Consider the following 15133-nt stretch of genomic DNA (forward strand, 5'->3'; position numbering starts at 1 on the left):
TTTAATATCCGTCTCGATATCAGTATTTTGGATCCTCAAATTTCAACTGGAAGGCTCCTGTGTCCACCCGTTGAATCATGAGATCTAGTGACTTCATTTTTTACAAGGAGTAGAGAATGCGAAGAGTGGGACTTGAGCTTAGCAAGTGAGATCAATGCAGTGTTTCTCAACCTTGGTCCCTTTAAGGGGTGTGGAGTTCAATTCCCAGAATTCTCCAATCAGCATAGACCTTGAGGACTAGTGACTTTGTCTTTCACAAAGAGAAGAGAATGTAGAGGTGGGATTTGAGCTTAGCAAGTGAGATCAGTACAATGTTTCTCAACCTTGGCCCCTTTAAGAGGTGTGGACTTCAACTCCCAGAATTCTCCAACTAGAATGGACCTTGAGGACTAGTGACTTTGTCTTTCACAAAGAGAAGAGAATGTAGAGGTGGGATTTGAGCTTAGCAAGTGAGATCAGTGCAGTGTTTCTCAACCCTGGCCTCTTTAAAAGGTATGAACTTCAACTCCCAGAATTCCCCAGCTGGCATGAACTATGAGGACTAGTGACTTCGTCTCTCTCTATTTTTATTTCATTCAGAAGATTAAAATGCAAAACCCCAAAGGAAAAAAAAAACTTAGCAGAGACAAAAGGAAACTCGACCATAACATTTAAAAATGTGAATTAAAAAGAGTAAAAGAGAAAAAGACATTTTTGTCCAGGGTGTTTTGTGTGTGTGAGTGTGATTTTATCCTCCACAAGAAGACCATGAGATCTAGTGACTTCATCTTCCACCAGGAGAAGTGAACGCTAGAAGTGAGTCTTGAGCTTAGCAAGATAGATTCATCTTCTTTTAACAGCCTTGCGGGGTGGAGTCTGAATGGCAACTAAACAGAGCTGAGTATTTACTGGCCAGATGCCCTTCCTATTGCCGATGCAGAGTTTTGTTCAGCAGATATATTCCCATTGTGCCCAGAGAGAGAAATAGCTGCCTCTACCTAGGATCGAACCCACAGCCTCCTGATTGTGAAGCGAGAGCTCCCCTTCACTAGGCCACCGCACCACTAACTTAGCAAGATAGATTGCTACGCACTTCCTCAATCTTGGCTCCTTTAAGAGGAGTGGACTTCAACTCCCAAGATTCTCCAGCCAGCGCAGACCATGAGATCGAGTGATTTTTTTCGGCTGAGGAATTCTGGGAGTTGAAGTCCAACACCTCTTAAAGGGGCCAAGCCATGGTTGAGAAACACTGGCTTAGTCCGTCTCTCTCTCTCCCTCCGCAGGCTCGTGTCGGAGGCATGGAATTCTCCCCCGGCATGGTGAACATCTCCTCCGACAGCCCGCTCAGCCTTCCCGCCATCGTCAGCATCGCCGTGGCCGGCGGCCTGCTCATCATCTTCATCGTAGCCGTCCTGATCGCCTACAAGCGGAAGTCTCGGGAAAGCGACCTCACGCTCAAGAGGCTGCAGATGCAGATGGACAACCTGGAGTCCCGGGTGGCTCTGGAGTGCAAGGAAGGTATTACGAGCCCAAGAGATTAAAAAGGCTGAACTGCTGACAGCCCTGCGATGTAGTCCCGATAGGCAGCACGCCCAGTTTGAGCTAATTTCTACTCCATTGTAAGGTGACGTAAACGTGAAGGGTTAATATCACTCTATAAGTCCTTGGAAAGGCCACACTTGGAATCCTGCATTCAGTTTTGGTCGCCATGATGTAGAAAAGATGTGGAGACTCTAGAAAGAGTGCAGAGAAGAGCAAGAAAGAAGATTAGGAGACTGGAGGATAAAACATATGAAGAACGGTTGCAGGAACTGAGAATGTCTAGTTTAATGAAAAGGAGGACCAGGGGAGACATGATAGCAGTGTCCCAATATCTCAGGGGTTGCCACAAAGAAGAGGGAGTCAAACTACTCTCCAAAGCAACTGAGGGTAGAACAAGAAGCAATGGGTGGAAACTAATCAAGGAGAGAAGCAACTTAGAACTGAGGAGGAATTTCTGACAGTGAGGACAATTAACCAGTGGAACAGAAGTTGCCTCCAGAAGTTGTGAATGCCCCAACACTGGAAGTCTTTAAGAAGATGTTGGATTTGTCTGAAATGGTGTAGGGTTTCCTGCCTAGGCAGGGGGTTGGACTAGAAGACCTCCAAGGTCCCTTCCAACTCTGCTATTGTGCTTTTATTGTATTGAATCTTGCAAGTCTGAAAGGGATATTTTCTTCCCTCTCCTTCTTTACAGCTTAAGAAACTAGGGAGGGTCCCTTTTCCTTCCTTCGTCCCCCTTTTACAGGTAGTCCTTGACTAGCAACACTTCACTTAGTGACCATTGAAAGTTACGACGCGAAAGGGGACTTGCGGCCAGTTTTCACACCGTTGTATGAAACAGCATCCTCATGGTCACCCGATCAATATAACAGATGCTTGGCAACGGACTCGTATTTATAAGTTTATAAGTTTAATAACATTTATATGCCGCCTGATCCCGTAGGACTCCGGGCGACTTACAATACAAATACCGTATTTATGACGGTGTCGTTTCCTGGGGTCACGTGATCCCGTTTTGTGACCGCTCTGGCAAGCAAAGTGAATGGAGAAACCGGATTCACTTTAACAACCATCTTACTAACTTAATAACTGCCGTGGTTCGCTTAGCAACTGTGGCTGTGAAATGGGCCAAAATTCACTTAGCAGCTGTCTTGCTTAGCAGCGGACTCAGTTGTGGCCATAAGCCGAGGACTACCTGTATCGATTGTTTCCTTGGTGTGGTCCTCGTCCCTTTTGCAAGGCCATTCCCCTGTACAACTGCTCGGTTGCTTGTAGTCCTTGACTTACAACCGGGTCGCTTAGCAACCGGTCAGAGTTACAACAGACCTTGAAAAAGGTATTCATGAGTCAGCTTGGAAGTCCCAGTGGTGTTCCTGGGTCACATGACTGCATTTGGCGCTTGTTTGCAACACCCCATAGTCATGTGCGGGGCCGGATTTAGATGAAAAGAGGCCCTAGGCTATTCCACTTATGAGGCCCTTTCACCTCCCATTTTTAAGTTTGTAAATTACACGAGAGACAATAAAATACCGTGACCCGTCAAAACCGCGGTCCACAAAAGCGCGGTCGACGAAAGCGCGTATGTGACGTCATCACAGCGCGACGAAAAAGATCGAAAAATTGAAATAAAAATAAAATTACAGCAACCCGATTCACATAAAGGTAAGGGTTAGGTTTAGGGTTAGGGTTAGGGTTAGGTTAAGGGTTACGGTTAGATTTAGAGCGTTAGGGTTACGTTTAGCGTTAGGTTAAGGGTTAGCGTTAGGTTTTTCGTTAGGTTAAGGGTTAGGGTTAGGGTTAGGTTTAGGGTTAGGTTTAGGGTTAGGTTTAGGGTTAGGTTTGGGGGGGTTAGGGTAAGGTTTTCGCTTTATTTTTACATTTTTCGATCTTTTTCGTCGCGCTGTGATGACGTCACATATGCGCTTTCGTCGACCGCGCTTTTGTCTACTGCGGTTTTGTGGTGGAACCATAAAATACATCATTACTGTGATATATATCAATATATATCAATATATATAGCTGGCCTCCCGACGGAGGGCGGCTCTGCTCTGCGGCAAAGGCAGCGAGGCCAGCCGCCTCCCTTGCTGCGCTCAGCTGCCCGGCTCGGCCCCCTCGCCCTCACCTGCCTGGCCGCTGGTGGGCTCCGCGTCGACGGGGCGGCTACTGGGAGCGGCCGCGCCTCTCGCCCGACCGCCGGTGCTGGGAACGTGGGCGGGCTCCCCAACTGTTATATGTTAGATTTTTACAACCCCCGGTATGCCCAAATATGGGAGGAAGATCGCTACTTCCATTCTCTGTCCTTCGGCTCATCACAAGAGACCATCCAGGCAGAAACCCAATATTTTTACTGTTGCCTTTTTGTTACATTTTGTTGTATTTGTGCTGATAAATAAATAAAGGGAGACTAGTATAGATCTATTTCAAGCTTTTTAGCTCTCATCAGCTAGCCATACCCTTACTGGGATTGGTTCAAATCCCAGTAAGGGTATGGCTAGCTGATGAGAGCTAAATAGCTTGAAATAAATCTAAACTAGTCTCCCTTTATTTATTTATCAGCACAAATACAACAACATATATATATATATATATGTATGTATGTATGTATGTATGTATGTATGTATACATACATACATACATACATACATACATACATACATAAATACATATAAAAGTCTATTAAGTAATTTACTATAGTTCTCACTAGGGTTAGATTGTTTTTCCAGTGAGTCAGTTGTGCAAAACAATCTGATTTGTTTGTTTGTTTTTAAGTTTTTGGCCCTGAACTTGGTTCATTCAGGAACTAGGTTAATAGCAATAGCAATAGCAGTTAGACTTATATACCGCTTCATAGGGCTTTCAGCCCTCTCTAAGCGGTTTACAGAGTCAGCATATCGCCCCCACAGTCTAGGTCCTCATTTCACCCACCTCGGAAGGATGGAAGGCTGAGTCAACCTTGAGCCAGTGAGATTAGAACCGCCGAACTGCAGATAACAGTCAGCTGAAGTGGCCTGCAGTACTGCACCCTAACCACTGCGCCACCTCGGCTCTTTAAGTATGCTGTGTGAATGCAACCAGTGAATTATTAAGTTGGATAATTCTGGCCAGATCTCCATACAATACACTATCTTGGATCTTCTACCTGCATTAAAAATTCAGGTAGTCCTTAACTTGTGACAGCAATTGAGGCCAAACCTTATGTTGCTAAGCGAGAAAGATTTATTAAGTGAAATTTTGCCTCATTTTACGACCTTTCATGCCACAGTTGTTAAGCGAATCATTGCAGGTGTTACGTTAGTCACACGGTTGTTGAGTGAATCAGGTTTTTGCCATTGATTTAGCTCATCAGGAGTCACCAAAGGGAAATCCCACGACCCCAGGACACTGCAGCCCGTCATAAATATGAGTCAGTTGCCAACTGCTTGAAGTTTAATCATGTGACCATGGGGATGTTGCCACGGACGGAAGTGTGAAAAAAAATGGTCACTTTTTTCAGTGACGTTGTAACTTCGAGCAGTCACTTGAGAGACCGCCTGCTGCCAATTACCTCCCAAAGACCCATTAGATCGCACAGGGTCGGCCTCCTCCGGGTTCCGTCCACCAGCCAATGCCATCTGGCTACCACCCGGGGGAGGGCCTTCTCTGTGGCGGCTCCGGCCCTTTGGAACGAACTCCCCGCGGAGATTCGGACCCTCACCTCTCTCCCGGCTTTCCGAAAAGCCGTTAAAACCTGGCTGTGTCGGCAGGCCTGGGGTCGATGAGTTCCCTTCCCCTCTCAACAGGTGTGGTTGTTGGTCATTTTAAATGTCTGTCTTGTATTTGTATGTTCCCCTTCCCATTTGAGTTGTTCGCCGCCCTGAGTCCCTTTAGGGAATAGGGCGGCATATAAATAAAATAAGACTTCAAACTAAGTGAACTGTTTGTAAATCGAGGACTGCCTGTTATTCTCACTTGAACGGTTCATTCTTCCTTTAAAAAAAAAATCCACTCCCTTCCTCCCCTCCCAATCCCAGCTTTTGCAGAGCTCCAGACGGATATCCATGAGCTGACGAGTGACTTGGATGGGGCAGGAATACCGTTTCTGGATTACCGGACGTACACCATGAGGGTTCTCTTCCCCGGGATTGAAGATCATCCAGTACTCAGGGATCTGGAGGTAAGAATTTGGGGTGGAAAAGAAACCGAGGCACGGAAAACCTTAAAAAACCAGCTTAACCAACTGCTGTGCAACAGATAGCAATAGCAATAGCAGTTAGACTTATATACCGCTTCATAGGGCTTTCAGCCCTCTCTAAGCGGTTTACAGAGTCAGCATATTGCCCCCAACAACAATCCGGGTCCTCATTTCACCCACCTCGGAAGGATGGAAGGCTGAGTCAACCTTCAGCCGGTGAGATTTGAACAGCCGAACTGCAGAACTGCAGTCAGCTGAAGTAGCCTGCAGTGCTGCATTTAACCACTCCGCCACCTTGGCTCAGATGACGCAACTGCGAACTGGGGAGAATTTTAAACAGGTTTAACTTTTCCCGTCAAACGTTTTAAGGGTAAGGAAGAATCCAGGCCTGGTAAAATCAACTGTACTTTGAGGCGGTGGCTAAGACGCTGAGCTTGTCGATCAGAAAGATCGGCAGTTCGGCGGTTCGAATCCTTAGCGCTGCGTAATGGAGTGAGCCCTCATTACTTGTCCCAGCTTCTGCCAACCTAGCAGTTCGAAAGCAGGTAAAAAATGCAAGTGGAAAAATAGGAATCACGTTTGGTGGAAAGGTAATAATGTTCCATGAACTTTCGGCGTTTCGTCATGCCGGCCACATGACTACGGAGACGTCTTCGGACAGCGCTGGCTCTTTGGCTTTGAAACGGAGATGAGCACCGCCCCCTAGAGTCGGGAACGACTAGCACATATGTGCAAGGGGAACGTTTACCTTACGCAGAGAAGAGGGAGTCAAGCTATTCTCCAAGGCACCTGAAGGCAGGACAAGAAGCAATGGGTCGAAACTAATCAAGGAGAGAAGCAACTTAGAACTGAGGAGAAATTTCCTGACAGTCAGAACAATTAATCAGTGGAGCAGAAGTTGCCTCCAGAAGTTGCGAATGCCCCAACACTGGAAGTCTTTAAGACAGTGTTTCTCAACCTTGGCAACTTGAAGATGTCCGGACTTCAACTCCCAGAATTCCCCAGCCAGCGAATGCTGGCTGGGGAATTCTGGGAGTTGAAGTCCGGACATCTTCAAGTTGCCAAGGTTGAGAAACACTGCTTTAAGAAGACGTTGGATGTCCATTTGTCTGAAACGGTATAGGGTTTCCTGCCTAGGCGGGGGTTGGACTAGAAGACCTCCAAGGTCCCTTCCAGCTCTGCTATTCTGTTAATCCCATCATGATCAACTACTGAGGGAACCAGGTATCCCTCGCCTGACGAAGAGAAGGACCGAGGGGGGACATGATATCTGTCTTCCCTTACTTGAGGGGCTTCCAGAGAGAAGAGAGGTCAGGAGTTTGGACAGCCATTCATCTGAAATGGTTTAGGCCTGTGATGGCGAACATTTTCGGCACCAAGTACCCAAACCAGAATCCGCATGGATGAGCGCGTGCCAGGGTGCCAGAAACCCAAAGACCAGCTGGCTGGCATGCACAAGACTGCTTTTGGGGTGTTTTTCAGGTTTTTTCAGGCTTGGAGGGGGGGGCATTTTTCAGCCCGAAGATGGTGTGAAAAACAGCTTGAAAATGGCCAAAAAACAACCTGAAAATGGGCTGAAAATGGCCGAAAAACAGCCTGAAAATGCCCTGAAAAACAGTTTGAAAATGGCCTAAAAATGGCTGAAAAACAGTTTGAAAATGGGCTGAAAATGGCCAAAAAACAGCCTGAAAATGGTTGAAAAATAGTTTGAAAATGGCCGAATAACAACCTGAAAATGGCTGAAAAGCAGCCTGAAAATGGTTGAAAAACAGTTTGAAAATCGCCGAATAACAACCTGAAAGTGGCCGAAAAACAGCTTGAAAATGGTTGAAAAACAGTTTGAAATAACAACCTGAAAATGGCTGAAAAACAGCCTGAAAATGGCATGAAAATTGCTGAAGAACAGTTTGAAAATGGCCGAATAACAATCTGAAAATGGTTGAAAAACAATTTGAAAATGGCCTGAAAATGGCCGAATAACAACCTGAAAATGGCTGAAAAACAGCTTGAAAATGGCCTGAAAATGGTTGAAAAACAGTTTGAAAATGGCCGAATAACAACCTGAAAATGGCTGAAAAACAGCTTGAAAATGGCCTGCAAATGGTTGAAAAACAGTTTGAAAATGGCCTGAAAATGGCCGAATAACAACCTGAAAATGGCCTGAAAATGGCTGAAAAACAGCTTGAAAATGGCCTGAAAATGGTTGAAAAACAGTTTGAAAATGGCCGAATAACAACCTGAAAATGGCTGAAAAACAGCTTGAAAATGGCCTGCAAATGGTTGAAAAACAGTTTGAAAATGGCCGAATAACAACCTGAAAATGGCTGAAAAACAGCTTGAAAATGGCCTGCAAATGGTTGAAAAACAGTTTGAAAATGGCCGAATAACAACCTGAAAATGGCTGAAAAACAGCTTGAAAATGGCCTGCAAATGGTTGAAAAACAGTTTGAAAATGGCCGAATAACAACCTGAAAATGGCCTGAAAATGGCTGAAAAATAGTTTGAAAATGGCCGAATAACAATCTGAAAATGGTTGAAAAACAATTTGAAAATGGCCTGAAAATGGCCGAATAACAACCTGAAAATGGCCTGAAAATGGCTGAAAAACAGCTTGAAAATGGCCTGAAAATGGTTGAAAAACAGTTTGAAAATGGCCAAATAACAACCTGAAAATGGCCTGAAAATGGTTGAAAAACAGTTTGAAAATGGCCAAATAACAACCTGAAAATGGTTGAAAAACAGCCTTAAAATGGCCGACAAACAGCCTTAAAATGGGCTAAACACCCTTGGGGGGGGGCATTTATGGACTGTTTTCAGGCCGCTTTCCGGCGCTCCATCACCAGATGCCCTATGCGCATGTGCCCGCCAGAAACAGAAGAGCAGCTGGCGACGGCATTTATGCCCACAGAGCATGCCGTAGGTTCACATCACGGGTATAGGCTCTCCTGCTTGAGCAAGGGGGGGTGGGACTAGAAGACCTCCAAGGTCCCTTCCGACTCTCTTATTCTGGATCCTTTCTGTTTTGGAACAGGTTCCTGGCTATCGGCAGGACCGGGTGGAGAAAGGCCTCAAGTTTTTCGCCCAGCTGATCAACAACAAGCCTTTCCTCCTCTCCTTCATCCGCACCCTGGAGTCCCAGCGCAGCTTCTCCATGCGGGACCGTGGCAACGTGGCTTCCCTCATTATGACGGTGCTGCAGAGCAAGCTGGAATATGCCACGGATGTTCTCAAGCAGCTCCTGGCCGACCTGATTGACAAGAACCTCGAGAGCAAAAACCACCCCAAGTTATTGCTCCGGAGGTAAGCCTGGCCCAGGGTCCCTCTCCCCACAGGGTCGGGTGCCTTTCCCCAGCCCAGAATCAACCCTGGATGGTTCGGGAAATAGCAGAGTCTGGGATGCGAGGGCAGGACCAATATCTGAAGAGGCTGCCCAGATCATTGAAGCAGAAATTCAAATCAAATTAAAAACAATTAATCCATTAGAAAAATTAATCAGTTACAATAATTAATCAGTGGAACAGTTTGCCTCCAGAAGTTGTGAATGCTCCAACACTGGAAGTTTTTAAAGAAGATGTTGGACAACCATTTGTCTGAAGTGGTGTAGGGTTTTCTGCCTAGGTAGGGGGTTGGACTAGAAGACCTCCATGGTCCCTTCTAACTCTATTCTATTCTATTCTATTCTATTCTATTCTATTCTATGTATTATCTATCTATCTATCTATCTATCTATCTATCTATCTATCTATCTATCTATCTATTATCTATCTATCTATCATCTATCTATCTATCATCTATCTATCTATCTATCATCTATCTATCTATCTATCTATCTATCTATCTATCTATCTATCTATCTATCTCTATCTATCTATCTATCTATCTATCTATCATCTATCTATCCATCTTAATCAGTGGAACGACTTGCCTCCAGAAGTTGTGAATGCTCCAAAACTGGATGTTTTTAAAGAAGATGTTGGACAACCATTTGTCTGAAGTGGTGTAGGGTTTTCTGCCTAGGTAGGGGGTTGGACTAGAGGACCTCCATGGTCCCTTGAAAAAGCTATTTCAATAGAAGAGAGGAGAGTGTTGTAGCTCAGAGTTGAACTGTGGGGTCCTTGCTTAGTGCCCTCTGAGGCTGGGAGGTTTTCTTGTAGACGTTTCATGACTCAACTAGGGGGCATCATCATTGCTAGGGGGAAGTGGGGTTTGCGAAGAGGAGGAGGAGGGAGAGGAGGAGGTGGAAGTGGAGGAGTAGGGAGATGAGAGGTGGAGGAGAGGAGGAGGAAGAGGAGAGGAGGAAGTGAAGGAGGAAGAGAGGGAGAGGAGAGGAGGAGGAAGAGGAGATATTTGACGAAGAGAAGAAGTGGAGGAGGAGGAAGAAGATGAGAGGAGGAAGTGAAGGAGGAAGAGTAGAGGAGGAGGAGGAAGTGGAGGAGTAGGGAGATGAGAGGAGGAGGAGAGGAGGAGGAAGAGGAGAGGAGGAGGAAGAGAAGAAAGAGGAGAGGAGGAAGAGAAGAAGTGGAGGAGGAGGAAGATGAGAGGAGAAAGTGAAGGAGGAAGAGTAGAGGAGGAGGAAGAGAAGAAGTGGAGGAGGAGGAAGATGAGAGGAGAAAGTGAAGGAGGAAGAGTAGAGGAGGAGGAGGAAGTGGAGGAGTAGGGAGATGAGAGGAGGAAGAGAGGAGGAGGAAGAGAGGAAGAGGAGAGGAGGAGGAAGAGGAGAGGAGGAGGAAGAGGAGAAGTGGAGGAGTAGGGAGATGAGAGGAAGAGGAAGAGAAGAGGAGGAGGAAGAGGAGAAAGAGGAGAGGAGGAAGAGGGGAGGAGGAAGTGAAGGAGGAAGAGAGGGAGAGGAGAAGAGGAAGAGGAGAGGAGGAGGAAGAGGAGAGGAGGAGGAAGAGGAGAAAGAGAAGAGGAGGAGGGAGAGAAGGAAGTGAAGGAGGAAGAGAGGGAGAGGAGGAGGAAGAGGAGGAGGAGGAGGAGGAGAGAGGAGAGGAGGAGGTGCTGTCTGAACATGGTGGTTTTCTTACAGACGTTCCTTGACCAAACTAGGGAATATCATCAGTGCTAGAAGGGAAGTGAGATTCGCAGGGAGGAGGAGGAGAACTATGAGCTCCTTGATGCTCTCTGATCTTGGTTGCTTTCTTGCAGATGTTTAATGACCATGCTGAGTAACACCATCGCTGCTACAAGGGAGGGGGGTTTGCTTTCTGTTTATATACACTTGACCTTTAAAGCAGGGGCGAAGGGTTTGCAACCGGGCCATGGAAACAGCCAGTGAGCATGCATGCATGCACGAGCCTCCTTACTTGCGCAAACAGGGGTCGAGCACCTCCGTGCACGCTCCATTTGCACGAATATAAATGACTGCAAAGAGTATAAATCCTTCTGTCGGAACTGAAGAAGCTTCTTGGATGAGAGGCGAAATGTCTTCAAGGAAAAAACCAAGAATGTCCAGTTGCCTCTTTAAAAAAAGCACCTTTGGGACAACCTGGATGGCTGAGAAATCCGCATCATTTGATATTATGCTATTTTATTTTATTTCCATTCTCGTTGCATTGCTGTGTCTATATTTTTATTCGGAGCTTGATATATATTTTGCGTGAGCTTCTGAGAATAGCTTTTTTCTTTATGATAGCATGCAAATAGGAGGGATCCATCGATCCATCAATCAGCCAGGGAAGATAACGGGAGGAAAATATTAGCAATTTTTCCCCCCTTCTCTCTCATTCCATTTCCTTCTAGGACCGAATCGGTGGCGGAGAAGATGCTTACGAACTGGTTCACTTTCCTTCTTTATAAATTTCTCAAGGTAAGTAGTGATGCCGACTCCCTTATTTCTTCGGAGATGGAATCTAAAGAGAGCCAGTGGGATCTGTCCTTCTCTGATTTGCAGGTCGGTTGTTTAGTACAACTGGTTTTTCAATTTTAGGAGCCAACTGTGGCTCTGGAGCCGCATGTGGCTCTTTCCTCCCTCTGCTGCGGCTGGTGTGTGTATGCTGTAACACGTGTGTGCGCGCTTTTGGCACCCGAGGCAAAAAAGGTTAGCTATCTCCTGCTTGAGTAGCGGGTGGGACTAGAAGACCTCTGAGGTCCCTTCCAACTCTGTGATTTTGTATCTGTTGACTTTATTCCGGGCTCGCAGATAGTTTAAAAAAAAAATACTTTGAGCATGTTCAGAGAACTTCCAGAAAAAACTTCCAAAGGCTAATAAAAGGACCTTAGCACTTAAGCAAATCATGTTAATAAATCAAGGTTAGGCAGAGATTTTCTGCGTCACAATTTGTATGCTGCTAAAAAAAACGCAGCCTGGGCTTCTCCAGATTTTTTTTCCAGTGCAAGGAAATTGACTTTTTCCCTCCCGCATTTATTTTTCATCACCTTCAATTTTCATCCTGGTTTATTACCGGCGTGTCAAAATATATATATATATTCAGTGCATCCCATCAAAATTTAAAATGCAGGTAAAGCCAATCGTATTTCTTCCGCGCAATTAGACAGATCCATATAAATAGAAGCTGGCGAGGAATCATAATTTTATAGACCTGTAAGTTAAGGTCCCAAAATGTTTATGAGATTTCTTGCTCTCTGGGGCCTTTATTATTATTTTATTTTATATTTTATTTATGCTTTTGAATTTCGGACTGGACTGATGATGGATGGACAATGGACTCTATAAAAATATCACTCACCGTTGGGAAGACTGATCCCACGTACGCCCACATGTGGATATATAGTTGTTGTCAGTTACGAAGTCGTGTCAGTTGCGAAGTCATGTCTGACAACGTTCCTCCAGGCCTTCCTGTCCTCTACCATCCTCTGAGTCCATTGAAGCTCACGCCGACTGCTTCGGTGACTCCATCCAGCCCCCTCCTTCTCTGTCGTCCCCTTCTTCTTCTTTTGCCCTCCATCGTTCCCAGCACGAGGCTCTTCTCCAGGGAGTCCTTCCTTCTCATTAGGTGGCCAAAGTCTTTGAGTTTCCTCTTCAGGATTTAGGACCTTCTAAAGAGCAGCCAGGGTGGATCTCCTCTAGGACTGACCGGTTGGATGGCCTTGCCGTCCAAGGGACTCAATGCAGGAGTCTTCTTCTCCAGCAACAGAGTTCAAAGGTCTCCATTCTTTGGCAGTCTTCCAATATTTGGGACGGCTGCCACAGAGAGGAGGGGAGTCAAGCTATTTTCCAAAGCCCGCAAAGGCCAGACAATGAATAATGGATGGGAACTGACCAAGGAGAGATTCAACCTGGAAATAAGGAGGAATTTCCTGACGGGGAGAACAATCAACCCATGGAACAGAAGTTGCTTTTGGAAATAGTGGGAGCTTCATCCCTGGAGGCTTTCAAGATGAGACTGGACTGCCATCTGTCAGAAATGGTGTAGGGTCTCCTGCTTGGGCATTGGGTTGGACTAGATGACCTACAAGGTCCCTTCCAACTCTGTTTATCTGTTAAAACTACCTGGTAACTCTTCTCTGATCTCTAATGCCTTTCTTGCAGCCAAGGGGGGCGGGGGGAATGTTGGAAAGGAACTTGGAAGGTCAGTTCCTAGTTCCCGCTATCAGATTCCCCATTTTCGACTGAAATTGGGGGCGGGGGGAGGTGAGCCTGGGAAAACCCTGTTCCTATAATAGGCTATTTTTCACCTTCTTGTCTTTCGGCCTCTCTTTGCGAAAAGGCAGAGCGATAAGCCACAAGGAAGCCATATGTTGTCCGGAGATAAGCTAATTAAAGGTGCTTCAGGGAAGGAAAACACTCAAACACACACACACAACACACACACACACTTTATTTTCTTTTTTTCTTCTTCTTTTGCTTCTGACCCGGAGCTCTGCGCATTCGCCGAGGACAAAATTGGAAGGACAACGCCAAGGGATTTGGGAGGAAGGCCCTCGGGGGGGACGAGAACCAGGATTGCAGGCCCAGAGAGTTACTCACTATACAGGATGATAATAGAAATTGGGGAGCAAGGCGGGGAAATCAACCTGCAGCCTTCGTGTTTGGCAGGATTGAGCACTTCTGATCGAAACCCGGTCAGTTTCCAACAGATTTCAACATGAGTCCCTGCTCTGGAGTAAATCCTGGCAGTTAAGAAAGTGGAGAGTTGGCTGTGGTGGATTGTCATAGACAATCCCCCCTCTCCCAGGGAGGACAGTTGAAGAGAAAGAGAGAATAGACAGAGGGGAGAGAGAGAGCCACCGTTTCTTGCCACTGTTGTTAAGTGAATCACTGCAGTTTTTACCCTGTTTTCCCCAAAAATAAGACCTCCGTGGATCGTAAGTCCAATCAGGCTTTTGAGCGCATGCGCTAAAATAAGCCCTCCCCTGAAAATAAGCCCTCCCTCCACCTCTGAAAATATTGCAACACAGCAGCAGCCATGAGGTGACCGCGCTCGCCGCCTCCTGCAAGTCCGAGCGTTTATTTCAGGGGTCAAAAGAAAACAAGACCCCGACTTTTCGGGGAAACACGGTAAATATGTAGCACCGTTGTTGAGTGAATTGGACTTCCCCCTTGAGTTTGCTTGTCAGGAGGTGGTAAAAAGGGATCACGTGGCCCCGGGAGACTGTAACCATCATAAATATGAGTCAGTTGCCACGTGCCTAAGTACATAATTACTTGATTTGGGTATTGTTTTCTGCTCCATTGTTTGTCTGGGGTTCATCTCCGTTTATCTAAGTGTTGGCTGCTGGAGAAGATACGTGGAGACCTTGGTGCGCTCCGCCCTTGGTTGTTTATTTGTGGAGGCATTTCATTAGGTAACATCATCTGTGCTCGAGGGGAGTGGGGTGCTCCCAGACCCAGCAGCCTTCTTGCAGACGTTTCATTACCCAACTAGGCAACACCATCAGTGCTAACGAGGGTGTTCTCTGTTTATATACATTCGCCCGCCTCGCCAGTGTCGGGGATGGTGTGATTTCCTTCTTGCTCGTGCGTTATAGCAATAGCAGTTAGACTTATATACCGCTTCATAGGGCTTTCAGCTCTCTCTAAGCGGTTTACAGAGTCAGCATATCGCCCCCAACAGTCCGGGTCCTCATTTCACCCACTTCGGAAGGATGGAAGGCTGAGTCAACCTTGAGCCGGTGAGATTAGAACCGCCGAACTGCAGATAGCAGTCAGCTCTAAGTGGCCTGCAGTACTGCACCCTAACCACTGCGCCACCTCGGCTCGTGTAAATTTAGGGTTAGTTAATTAGGGTGTATTGTTTTCTGTTTGATTGAGAATCCCGCAGAAAACAATTGATGGAAGATCAAGCAGAAAACAATTGATGGAGAATCAAGCGGAAAACGATTAACAATCACGTTAGTCTGAGAGTCAATGGTTGAGAAAGAATGCTTGATTGGGAAGACGGTGGGAGTCAGCATTTCCTATGTTGTAATCTCCTGGTAGGCCCCCCCTTTTTAGCCACGGCGGGGAATTTAATCTCGGTTTGTTTTGCCTTTGTTAAATTC

At 46.2% G+C, this 15133-nt stretch overlaps 1 protein-coding gene across 1 annotated transcript in view; it reads left to right on the plus strand.

Moving 5' to 3' along the window:
• PLXNA4 (plexin A4) overlaps positions 1–15133 on the plus strand; it is a 487979-nt gene that overhangs the window by 384140 nt on the left and 88706 nt on the right. The window contains 4 exon segments of the mRNA XM_087722680.1: positions 1263–1497; positions 5532–5674; positions 8724–8992; positions 11432–11498. Of these exon segments, the coding sequence (XP_087578806.1) occupies positions 1263–1497; positions 5532–5674; positions 8724–8992; positions 11432–11498 (714 nt within the window).

Source organism: Thamnophis sirtalis, unplaced genomic scaffold (assembly GCF_051295495.1).
Source record: "Thamnophis sirtalis isolate CommonGarterSnake01/CBP01778 unplaced genomic scaffold, rThaSir2_p1.2 scaffold_9, whole genome shotgun sequence".
Classification (NCBI taxonomy): Eukaryota; Metazoa; Chordata; class Lepidosauria; order Squamata; family Natricidae; genus Thamnophis; species Thamnophis sirtalis.